This window comes from Martes martes (assembly GCF_963455335.1).
Source record: "Martes martes genome assembly, chromosome: 3".
NCBI lineage: Eukaryota > Metazoa > Chordata > Mammalia > Carnivora > Mustelidae > Martes > Martes martes.
Window position 1 is genome coordinate 4933758 of NC_137890.1, and position 12980 is coordinate 4946737.

General features: G+C 42.4%; 1 protein-coding gene across 1 annotated transcript in view; it reads left to right on the plus strand.

Moving 5' to 3' along the window:
• NALF1 (NALCN channel auxiliary factor 1) overlaps nt 1-12754 on the plus strand; it is a gene marked incomplete at both ends in the record, with an annotated part of 605530 nt that extends 592776 nt beyond the window's left edge. The window contains one exon of the mRNA XM_080799679.1: nt 12465-12754. Within this exon, the coding sequence (XP_080655805.1) occupies nt 12465-12754 (290 nt within the window). The remainder of the gene's footprint in view (nt 1-12464) is intronic.
• Between the last annotated feature and the right edge of the window lie 226 nt (nt 12755-12980).

The following is a 12980-nucleotide window of genomic DNA, read 5'->3' on the forward strand; positions in this document are numbered from 1 at the left end:
GGAAACCCGGGGCTGCATAACCAGGAAATGTGGGCATGAGTTTGGAACTAGACAGTGGGGGAAGTTGGAATAGTGATAACGAAAATCCCAGATTGCCTTGAACAGGATGTTGGTAGAAATGTGGCGTTAAACACCACCGGCCAGGGCTCAGAGGGAAATGAGGAGGGTGTTAATGGAAACTAGAAACATGGTATGTGGCATCAAGAAGCCTAGCAGAATCGGGTCCTACGGAAGCATGGAAGGCAGAGCTCGTAAGCGATGGATTTGGCTCCAGAACTGAAGAGATTTCCCAGCAAAGTGTTTCAGCTCTAGTCTGGTCTTTTCTTGCTACTTATAATAAAATGCAAAAGGAGAGAGATAATTGAAAGAACTGTTAAACCATACAAATCCAGGATTTGATTATTTGGGAGAATCTCCATGTTCCAAGATGGTGGAAGATTAAAAAAAAAAAAAAATGTCCTGTCAAGAAAGCACGCTCTGGAGAAAGCAGAGCAGAACAGCGGGTGTAGCGGCCCAACCACGGCCAACACCTCAGAAAGTCTGAACGGCCGGAGTATGAAGAGGTAAGAGGTATGACTCATAGAGCCTCTCAGCCACCTGAGCGGTGGCCAAAAACAACAAAGCGATTATCTAGGAAAGTTCTGTGGAGGCGCTCCTTGTCTGATGGAGTGAGTCCTTGGGACACAGGTAAGATTCTCACACAGTTACTGAGAATTCAAGTCAGTGAAAACGCTTCCAGCCTGGGCTGGCAGGGACAGAGGCTGGAGAGAAGGCAGAAAGGGTGTCTGGACACCCCCAGACACACTAAGGAGAGTGCTCAGCTGCAAACACATGTTGTTCATCGTAAAAGAGGAAGAATGAGCCTGAGGCCAGAGCTCTGAGCCCAAAAGGGAAGCTGAGAACCACACAGGATAATTCCCAAGGCCCGAAAATACGTGGAATTTGTGCCACTGGACCACAAACCTCATTTGGATTTAATGACATTTTTCCCTTCCATTGTCTTCCTTTTTGAAGCAGAGTGTCTATAAGTCCTAACCTGTGCCTATCTCACCATTGGATGCTGGGGGACAGATAACTTGCTTTCTGAATTCTCCATAGATGGAGAGGGATTTTGTCCCAGGATTTTGTCCCTCTGATTATGCCCAGAGTCCCATCCATACCTGATTTAGGTGATTTGGATCAGGAGATTCAGGGATTTGGAACTACGATTTAGAAATTTCCGCACTTTGATGTGATGCTGTATTGGGAGCAGACATTTGGAATCTTGGGATGTGGTTTGCATGTGGCTGGGTGTGAACCTTCAGAAGTCAGAGGGCAGGTTGGTAGGCAGAATCATTCCCCCCTCAAAAAAAAAAAAAAATAACAAAGACGCCCGTGACCTAATCCTCAGAATGTGTGAACGCATTGCATGGCCAAAGAGCTTTTGCGGGAAGTATTGAGGTTAGGGACCTTGAGGGGAAGTTCATCCTGGGCCATCTAGGTGGGCCCATTTCTGACCACTGAGCCCTGAAAACCACAGAAGGCGGCAGACAGTTAGCCAGAGACACAGTGTTAGAGGCAAGAGAGATGAAGCAAAAGGAGAGGTCAGAGAGAATGAGAGGACTCTGCAGGTCATCATTGGTTTTGAAGGCAGAGAAAGGGGCCATCAACCAAGAAGTGGAGACAGACAGCTTCTGGATGCTGAGAGTTACTCTGCCAACAGTGTGCGAGGACAGCAGGACCCAGATCCTACAAGCAGAGAGAAACAAATTCTGCCAACACACCAAATGGCCTTAGAAGTGAATTCTCCCCGAGAATCTCTAGAAAGGAACTCAGCCCTGCCAACAACTTGATTTTGGTTTGTGAACAAAGGCCAGAGAAACCGGTCAGCCCTGCTAGAATTCTGACCCACAGAAGCATAAGTAGATAAAGAGGTCTAGTTTCCCAGCTGAATGTGCGGTGAGCTCTGACTCCATCAACAGGAAACTCACACAACTAGAACTTTCCCCTCAGCACCAGACTCTGAGATACAGCCAACGGATGCCTCCAAAGTTATTAGAACCAAAGAGATTGTGAACTAGGAAATATACCTGACAAACTGTCTTTCGAATGTGAGAATGAAGTTTATTTGTTAAATTAAACACAGATGCTCTTGAAAGTTTACCTTCTACACATCCCATGTGGAACATAACTTGAAGTTTTACTTTAGTGAAACAAAAGAGAAGTCTAAGAAAGAGGATACCATAGCATCTCGTGGTGGTGGTATAATGAAAAATCAAGCGTGACATTATATCTGTACAACAAAAATAGCCCTTTCGTATTAGAACATTGAAACTGGAATGATTATGAGCCTGGATGCGTCAGTGATACAGGAAAGAAGAAACTTTTTTTTTTTTTCTGATTCTGTGAAAAATGCAAGGCAATTAGAACCTTGGGAAAAGTGTACAAGAGAATCATGGGCCACATAAAAAGCTATCTAAAACTTTCATGATTTTTATGAATTGATGAAGCATAAAAAGTGAGAATCTGCTTTGCCTAATGTTTAAATGATCTTGGATAATATTGTAATGAAATGGGATTAATGAATTCTCAGGATGTACTTTTTTCTTACTTTCAATATTCAGAATTAATATATATAACATAAACCCAGAGGGAAATGTAGTTTTAGAAAGAAAACAATGATTGACCACATTTAGGGATCAATGGGGGAGGAGAGAACTGTAGTGGGTTCCTTAGTGGGTCTAAAATCACTAGATTAAGAAATAGATGAAGAAATTTGTTGTATAAAGTCATGAAGATAATCATTCCTAACCAAAAAAAAAAAAAAAAGCAAAAACCAGAAACAATCCATCAAAAGTGTTTACCCTTGGAGAAGAGGATTAGGATTGAAGAGAAAGGTAACAGTTTGCTTTCCATTTTATAGTTTTGATGTTGTTCGAGTAGTTTCATTTTCATATTCATGTAATGATTTTCTCATTGCCATTATTGCCCATTTATTTTTTTAAAGATTTTATTTATTTCTTTGAGAGAGAGAGAATGAGAGAGAAAGAGAGCATGAGAGGAGAGAGGTCAGCAGAAGCAGCAGACTCCTTGCCCAGCAGGGAGCCCGATGTGGGACTCGATCCCGGGACTCCAAGATCATGACCTGAGCCGAAGGCAGTCACTTAACCAACTGAGCCACCCAGGTTCCCTACCCATTTATTTTCAAAATATTTATTTTTATCATGAAAATGAATTTCATTTAAACTCTCCTAGGTGGGTATAAGTAAAGGTTATCATCCTGTCTTATCCTGTAGTACTTTTAACAATTGCTATTAAGGAGGGGAAAGGAGCAGACAGTAAGTGGCAAGGTAAACAGAAACATCTGACTGTCCCACTTCCAACTCCAGTGAAATAACCAAAGGGACCTGAAATCTAGGTCATCAGAGAGGGGCCACCCATGTGCAAGAACCTGAGCCACTTCCTCAAGAGGAATGAAAATCAGATTTGAGTACACTGGGGACTTTCTTGCAATTCTTCCCTCCCAGGAGAAAGAGTGAGCACTGTTGGAGGTAAAACGTGGAGCTCTGTGATCCCAGCAGTCCTTACGTGGAGGAAAATGGCTCACAGACAAGAGTGAGTTCAGAGAGAGCTGGCAAACATTCCGGTGGATTTCCTGAAGTCAGTGTGGACCAGAAATATTCTCCACAGCTGTGCGGGGCCCTCAGGACAAGGCTTGGGCTTCTTCTGAAATGCAGCCCAGGAGGAGGGGTGGGTTGTCCCCTGGTGTCAAGGCAGACTGAGAGAAGGTTTGGGCGAACGGAACTAACTTGGGAAGGTTACCCAGAGCACCGGATCCCTTATTGCACGTCTAACAGCGTCCTTGAGGGAGTGCGATGTCAAACCAAATACATAACAAAGTCACTACGGCTGTTTTGGAGACAAATGGAAATACATCTCTGTTCAAAAATAAGTATACAGAATATTATTTCCTAGGGATGTTGTAAGAAAAATGTCTCACAATTCTGGATGTTGGTAGGGTTGGTTCCTCCTGGGGGCTGTGAGGGAGGGTCTGTTCCACACTTGTCTCCTAGCTTCTGGGGATTCACCAGCCATCTTGTGTCTTCTCCAGCTCGTGGGTGCATCACACCTTCACATGACCTTCTCCCCGCATCCGTTTGCAGTCTTCCCTCTTTCCATGCCTATCACCATGTCTAATTTCTTCTTCTTTGTTATTTTCAATATGTGGACATAGATCATATTGAATTAGGTATCCCATAGTGACCTCATCTTGACTAAGCCTCTTAAGACCCTCTTTCCAAATCAGGTCACATTCTGTGGTACTAGGTTTGAGGTCTTTAACGTATCTCTTTGGGGGACTTGATTCACCCTTAAACACACAGGAAATGAAATATGGAACCTAACTAATATATACTTTACATGAAAGAAGGAAGACAGAGTTTGAGAAGCAGAATGATACACCACATATATGAGAAAACTTACTGTTAGGGTAATTTCAGACAGCATCTACTCAATAAAGTTCAGGAACACACAGAACCTTTAAAACAAGGAGAGAAGAGTGAAAGGGAATTTGGCTGGGAAGCAGGCAACCGTGACACTGGGTTTAGGTTAAAAAGAGAAAATATTACGGAGCAACAGGGAAAATTTGCAAATACATTATAGATGTACGGTATCAACCATCTAGAAGTAAGAATAAGCTAAGGTGAGGGACATGAAGAATGTAGAGACAAGGTCCAAGGAGGAGATGAACATTGTAGAAATGATGACAGGGAACGTGATCCATTGAAAAATTATGGAAACATAAAAGTGAGGAAAGAAACAATCAAAGAAATAATAGGAAATACCTTTCCTGAGCCTCAGGACACTCTCATTTGGCCAGTTAAAGAGATTCTCCCCATCCGGCAAAATTAAAGAAGTTAGATTCAATTCCCAACGTTTCTGAATTTTGAGAATGAAAGAAGTATCCTACAAGCTCCAGGGGGCAACAACCGCATTTGACCACTGACGTTACATGTGTCTTTCAGAAGAGTGGGCAATGTCCACGGCTATGTCCGTTCTGCGGGAATCTCTCTCTAGCCTGTGGCTGGTTGGACCAGTGGGGATGAGCAGAACGAGTCACACAGATGTGCCTCTCCAGGACTGTGTCACAACCTGATGGTATTGAACTGAAAGAACAAAACGATGAAGTCCCGTGTGCCCCTGTGCACGAAAGGGCAGCCCAGCCTGCCTGTCCAGGGAGCTGGGCAGCAGGAAATTGAGATCACAGTGCTCATCTGTACCAGGTGGAGGGTATGTCACTTTCTGATAGCCGGTCTTGTGATTTATTCTTCATGGTGCCTAGTGTGCCTTATATTTCAAGTAAAAGGCTTGCATCTTTCCAATATTACTCCCACCACCTACCTATTTTCGTTCTTTTCATTTTTCACCTAAATTAGCTCCTATGCGTTTCTCTTCATTGCAACCCCATCATCCCGGAAGAGATCAATGTAAAGCAATATGCAAATATTATTAATAATTAATAGGAGACAAGATATAAAATATGAGCAATTTGACAATAACTGGGTTTAAAACATCTGATGGTAGCCAAAAATGATAAAGAATGAGGAGTTGAAGGAAACAAAATTTTGTTAATTTCCTTATCAGTGATCCTGGTAATTAGACAAATATAGGTTCACCTGTGTGTGGTGTTTTAAAAGCCAAGGTCTAATAGAATTAACAAGAGCAAGCATTCAACAAATCATGAAAAAAGAACATTTAAATATGCTCACACAGAAAAAGATAGAAAACAAAGGGAGTGGTAAGGAAACATTTTTAAATGTTTGGAAATGCTATTATAGGATGTTAAAGGTAAGATCAAGCACTACAGGTCTGACAATAAATGTAAATGGATTATACTCTCCTTTTTGATCATTGTGAAATTCTTATATGTAGAACACAGTACAGAGAAAATATAAAGAGACCAAAAATATTAAAATAATGGACAAAGATATATCAGATGACTGTGCTAATATGCATGGAGTTTACATTAATACCAGACAAAACATGCTGAAAACCATGACAGAAACAAAAACAATAGAACTTCACCAAAAAAAAGTTTACATATGTACTTTGTAAGAACAAAGAGTATCATGTTTCCTTGATTAAGAGTAAAGGTCTAGTGAAAAATGTGAAGATTTATTAATTTTCTGTACCTACTGATTTATTAGTCAAATGTATAAATCAGAATCATCAGAAATGGTTGTAGAAGACACAAATCTCAGTTGATGACATTCTGAATAGGAAAAAATATAGAAACATAAAGACTAAGCATTGTTACCAATGTTAATACTTGCAAAAAATAATTAGATAATAATTTTACAATACACGAAGAAAAACCATGAGAAAACAACTAGAGAAAATCAACTTTTTAAAGGCCACATTTATGAAATTAAGGTAAATAAAACTTGAAATTAGTGACAAAAATCGTTTTGAAAATATATCAGTGATATTTTTTAAAAGCCATAAAACACTCGTTGAAGTCATTTAGATATGAAAGGAAAATGTATATTGCAGTTACAGAATATGCAAAATCACTGCATGTTAAAACATAAGAGAACTGACTGAAGCATTCTCAGATGGAAATTCAGAGTAATAACTAACTTATTAAGGAAAAACATGAATTTAAATGAGTAAAGTGACATTCAATCAATACAGTTAGAAGGGGAATAATAAAAGAAAATTCAACAAAAGATGAAGATAATTAAGAAATTGATGCATTAACAAACAGAACATACCAATGTCAGAACATATCAATCTTCAAGAGCTGTATCCTTGATAATGCAAAGGAAAGTGGGCAAAACAACAACAACAACAACAACAACAAAACTTGCAAGTCTTACCAGGGACAAAAAAAAGATGAAATAAAGTATTAAAATGAAGGAGAGGATTAGAAAACTAGTCTTCAAATATGTATAACTCTACATGAATAAATGTAAAACTCTCAATAAAAAGGCTATTTTTAGAGAAATGAGAATGATCAAACCTGACACAAAACAACCTTGACAGATTAATAGCCATGAAAGAAACTGTAAAATTATGCAAATTACCTTAAAGAAAGCACTCATATCTGGAAAGTTTTATAGATTCCATGCCATATAAATTATTTTAGTTAGTAAAACTTGATGATAATAGTATATATAGAATATACATGTATATTATACGTATGTTACATATGTAATCTCAGTGATATATACACATTTAAAATTATTACTAACAAATCAAATAAATAATAAAGTTGTAAAGTACAGTCACACATGTAGAGTAGAATTTTCCATGTGAAATCTAGAAATTACATGCATATTCTGTGTGTATATATGGGTGTCTGTATTAATAAAAAATTTGGGGAAACAGATTCCAGCAGTTTCTTCTTGCTTCTTTTTTCATCCTAAAGAAGTCAGATTTGGGGCGATTTCCCCCCTTCTTTTTACTTTACTGTTTTTTAAACTTTTGCATTCAGAAAAATAGTAAGTATATCACTCGTTCAGATATCTGAAAAAATCACTCTCACCTATGATGGTAAAAGGTAAATTACTGAGGTAATGAAGGACTATATTTAAATATTATCATGTAATTGTTTTAAGGATTTCCTTAGAATATTTGGTTTTCCTGTACTTAGATAATATTTATAATGACCATGCTAGAAGTAATTGTTCTGAACTATGAAAAATAAGGTTTTCCCATATGACTTGGAAACAGAAAAAGAATTTGGATTGGATGTTCTTCAAAGTTTTTCCTCATAATAAATTCTGATTCCACTATTTGTCCCAAGTTACGGTAGGAATAATAATTAGTATGTGAGATTTTACTATCTACCGGGCACTGTTCTAAGCTATTTATGCGTATTATTTAATTTTCCAAAAAATCTCCATGAGGTTGCACTATAAAATAGAATAATAATTGTCATTATTATTATTAAATGTCAAATGGCAACTAGCGATTTATTAGAGATTGCAAATAGAACATTTTTTAAGCAAAATGTATCAGAACATTTCATTCACTGAAAATTCCCTTTTTCCTTTTGAAATCCCAATCGCTTATACATCTGTCCAATGAGATGATTGCTTGGAAAGTGATTTATTTTCATTTGGAAACAAGTTTTTATAGTCCCTTGAATGGTGTGAAAGAGTTCACTGCTCTGGGTAGGCTTCCCAGGAAGCACATCGGTGGACAGGCTGTCGACCCGTGTGTACCTGTGCCAGGGTCGGGGAAGGAGGATTCAGCAGAGGGACAGTATCTGGAGCTGGGATAGCCCTTCACTGATGCTCTGATGATTGGACCCAGCTGCCCAGGTGCCCAGAGACAGTTTCCATCTGTCAGCAGCATTCCCAGCTAGGGAGTGAGTCAGAGATGGAACAGAGCACAACAGGAGAGAGAAAAGTGTGGTAATGTTTTCTAGGCAAACCCAAAAGGGAAGAAATCATGTTTAGGCATAAATCTAAAAGAAAGGAAGACTGGATAAGGAGACAACAACTCAAACTTATTAGAAACTAGAACAAAAATTGGTGTACAGTCAAGGTTTTGTTGAAACCTTTGCTGACACAGCAGGGGGGAACCAGCAAACCAGATTCACATCCCAGACGCTCCAGACACACGGACTCAGGGCAGTTGATACTGTGGAAGAGGCAGCAGCGAGAGCATGAGGTGGAAAGTGGAAATCTGCTTAGGAGCCATCAGATCTCCACAGCCCATGCCTGCCCCTCCAACCTAGCCGTTGCTCTCCTTCATCCCAGAGAAGGACTTCTGCCTATGTCTTTATGCAGGGAGGACGATTTTTGGGAGATGGTTAGAGAAAGTTGTTGGGTTGGGTGCCACCAGGAGAAGTAGAGTGAGGGAACCAAAATGTGGGTTAAATGAATGTGTGCATGCTGGATGGAGACTCCCTCATCCCTGTGGTCTTCTCCCATTTGGTTCTCAGAAAACTGACAGCACAGCCTTTGCTCTTCTGGGCAGAAAACTCCAGAAGTGTTTTGGCAAATCTGACCGACGTAAAGGGAAGAAATGCACAAATGTCTCCATCTGAAACAGTTTAGACAGGTCCCCTTCCCCAGCCCCTCACAACCCTGCCTAGGTGTCCAGATTGCAATGCAATTCAATCAAGAATGCACAGCCTTCCCACTTAAAAAAAAAATAAGATAGAAACAAACAAAGCAAAAATGGCTTGGAGAAAACAGGGCCATGAAGGGAGGAAATAAAATATGAAAATAAAAGTGCTCCAAATATCTCAGCGATAAGAGGATATAGTGCAACTGTGCAACGAGACCAGTCAGTTCAAAAAAAAAAAAAAAAGAAAGAAAGAAAGAAAGAAAGAAAGAAAAGAAAAGAAAAACCCAACATTCAGAGTACATAAAAGAGCTCTCGGAAATGAAAATGTGATAGAAAAAAAAAAACTCAATAAAATCATTACATGATAAAGCTCACCGAATCCTCCTGAAAGTAGAGCAAAGAGATGAAATGGCATAAAGTAAGAGAGATGAGGTAAGAGTATTAAAGGACAGGTCCCAGGGCCCTAACCACTGAAGGTGGGAGTTATGCTTGGAAATCTGAAAGATAAGAATTTCTGAACTAGAATTCCATGCTCAGCCAAACAATTAGATACAAGGTAGAATAAACACACTTTTAAGCATGCAGCATCTCGGAAATTCGTTCCCCTTAGGAAGATCCTAGATGCCATGGTCCACCAAGTCGAGAAAGGATGTAGACAGCAAACCCACGGGCAGAAGCCATAAGAATCCCCCACGAGGGCGTTCCCTGAGGCTGTCGGGCCAGTAGCTAGGTTCTAGGCATCAGAGCAACAGGTCCAGATGGGAAAAAGACTCTAGGGGATAAATCTGATAGAGCACCCTATTCTGCTGAAACAACTGGGAAGCATTTGGGGTTTGAAGTAGTACGTACATAGGAAACTGTAAGGTAGTGGTTATCTCTAGGAAAACCAGAGCCGTAAGGCACAGAGAACTCAAGTTTCCTGCATGTGTGAGTTAAGGATTGTTTCTGTAACATCCTAATAAAGGGAGCCTTGTTGGACGTACTACCATGCAGGGCGGGGGGAGGAGAGCATATGAGCTGAAGAGTGAGTATTATTCCCTATTATGTTGCCGTCACTTGTCCTGGGGGTGAGGGGGAGGCTATAAAGACGAAAGGTGAGAAAAAAATCAAGACAAGCATAAAACAAGTTATTTACAGAAATGTAGCTCAATACAGAAACAGCAAAAAGAGGTTTGAGTATTTGCCTCTGAAGGGGAACAATTGGGGATGGGGGAGGTGGAGGCATTTTTAAAGAAAGAGCTTGTGGAATTATTTGATTATTAATATACATGCATGTATAACTCTGAAAAAAATTCTTATTAAAAGGATGGACAAGGGGAAAAGAAACAGGATGAATTTTATTGGTTGGGAAGAAGAGTACATTTATTGGCCTGAATGAACCGCCTTATTCTTTCTGAAATGACTTTAGTTACAAATCAGCAAACTAGCTTCTGAGCGGGTTTGGAAGAGCTTCTTATTTGGACGAAATTGTTAAATATGTTCTCATTATTAGCATTCTAAAATGTTATCTAAGTGACCTTTAGATTTCTATTCTTATAATCTTACCTATAAATTCTCTTCATAGAATATAATTTTGGAAAATGTAAACTTCGATAAATGATTAGTCTACTGGTGAGATATCGTATATGAAAAAAGAAAATATCGTACATTAAAAATGTCAGAGCTGCAGACCTCATTAATTCAGTTTTTTTTCCATATTCTATCTAGGAGAAGGTGAAGTTTACCTTTGAATGCCTAAGAAGAAATGAATATTGTAAGCATCATTATAAGGATATCTTGGTCGTTTCTTTAAAAGAAAGTGAAGATTGCAGTGTATAATATGTTATTTAATAGAGTCTCTTTTTTTTTAAACAAATATATATTGAGTGTATTTGTGTAATAAATGCTTGTTAAGGATCTACTTTGTTCAAGCATTCTACTGCATACTGGGAACAGAAAGCCAAAATACATAGTTCTTGCTTTTAAGGTGACAGGTGAATAAGGAAACCGACCTAAAATTAACAATTGTGCTGAAAAGGACAGATAACAATTGCTCCGCTGAAGAAGTACACAGAAGGCACTAGCAGCCCCAAAGTATAGACTTCACAAAGGATTTTCAGGGGAGCTGAACTAGAAGCATAGGTGAGAGTGAAGTCCATGAGTTGATGGGAAAAAGTCCAGGAAGAGAAAGCAGCTGGGCAGTGGGGACCGTGTCCTGTGTTCTGGGAGGATGTCTGGAGCACTGGTCAAGGAGTCTGAAGAGACAGGAAAGGTATTTTCGATTGTATTATGTAGGTGGATGCAAGGAGACACTATTAATAGCTATTATTATTAACAGTAGCCAAAACTTTTCTAATTGCTTCTTTACACTAGGCACTAAGCCAAGCTCTTTACCTACCAAATCTTATTTCATCCTTATAACTACTCTATCCTCGCTTTTAAAGTTTCAAGCTTAAGGATGGCATAGTAAACTTTGTGTAGAAACTTTATTCTAACACTCTTGAGAAAATGCTGCTGTCAAGTTTGAAAAAGATACAGAGTGGTTTGTGTAGCTACTTAACATGTATATGTAATAGAGCAAGAAGCAAGATTGGAAAGATAGAGGGAAGGTGTGCTATTCTTTTCATCACTGACCATTTCTAAACTATCCATTAAGCCACTTAAAAATAAGAGCCATGTCTTATTGTGGAGGAACAGAGGGAAAGGAGAAGGGGAGAGAAGAGATTCCTTGAGGGGGGAGAGAAGAGAGCGAGCGAGACAGACACGCACGGGAAGGCGGCCTGCAGGGAAGGCTGGGAACAGAACGCCGAGGACAGACTCTCGCCGCCAGGGCCCAGGCACAGCTGGGTTTTCGTGGGTGGGACGGCACACGGAAGAGTACGAGCCATTTTTGCAAAATGAGTCCAAAGGACATGGTCCCCCTTTGGATGCTTAGGGGGCTCTGCCCACTCCCCCAGGAGAGCCAAGGCAGGGCGCGGAAGCGATGGGGACAGGCGGTTCCCAGAACTGCGACGCTGTCACCCGAGGGGTTTGGACTCCGCCAGAGCCGTTCCTGCTCCTCCCCACGCCGCCTCACTCACTCTCATTCCTGGCAAGGAAAAGGGTCGGTGGCGCGACCTCGCTCACCCCGCGGACTCAGAACCTCGGGTTCTGCGTTCCGCCCTCACGAAACCTTTCATCCCCAATTCATGAGGGCCCAGGCCGTCCCCTGGCGCGACCTCCAGAATCACGGAGGGCCCCGTGGGGAGCCTGAGCGCACGGGTGTGAGCGCACGGCGGAGTCGGCCTCCGGGGGGCCTGGGGCTCGCCTCCCCTTTGCAAAACGCCCACGGGCGTGCCAGGAGCCGGGGCGGCCGGTCCGCGCGGGGAGCGCCTCCCCGCGGCCCGCTCGCGTCTAACCGGGCCCTGTCTTCGTCCCCCCCGCAGGGCTCTACGAAACCTTTCTCACCGCCGAGGACCCCGCGTGCTGTGACGTCCGGAGAGACGAGCGCCCGAGCCGGCCCCCGCGGGGGACGCCGGGCCCCGGCCGCGCCTGCCACCGGACGTCGCTCGCGGCGTCGTCGGCGAGCAGGGCGGGCCCCAGCAGACTGAAGCTGTGCGTGCTCGTGCTCATCCTGCTGCACACCGTGCTGGCGGCCTCCGCGGCGCACAACGGCACGGCGCCCGGCTGGGGCGGCCCGCACGCGCTGCCGGAGCCCTCGCCGCGCGACGAGTAGCCGCGCGCCCCGCCCCCCCCGCCGCCGCCGCCGCCGCCGCCGCCGCCGCCGCCGGACCCCGGGGCGCCCCCGCCCGCCCCCGCCCGCGCCCCCGCCGCCGCCCCCCGCCCCGGCGGGGCGCCCGCGGCAGCGCCGACCCGAGGAAGCCGGGCCCGGATCCGGACGGGGACACCCACACGGCTTTTTATCGACTAAAAGGCTGTCCAGTGACTTAAATTTCTCACAC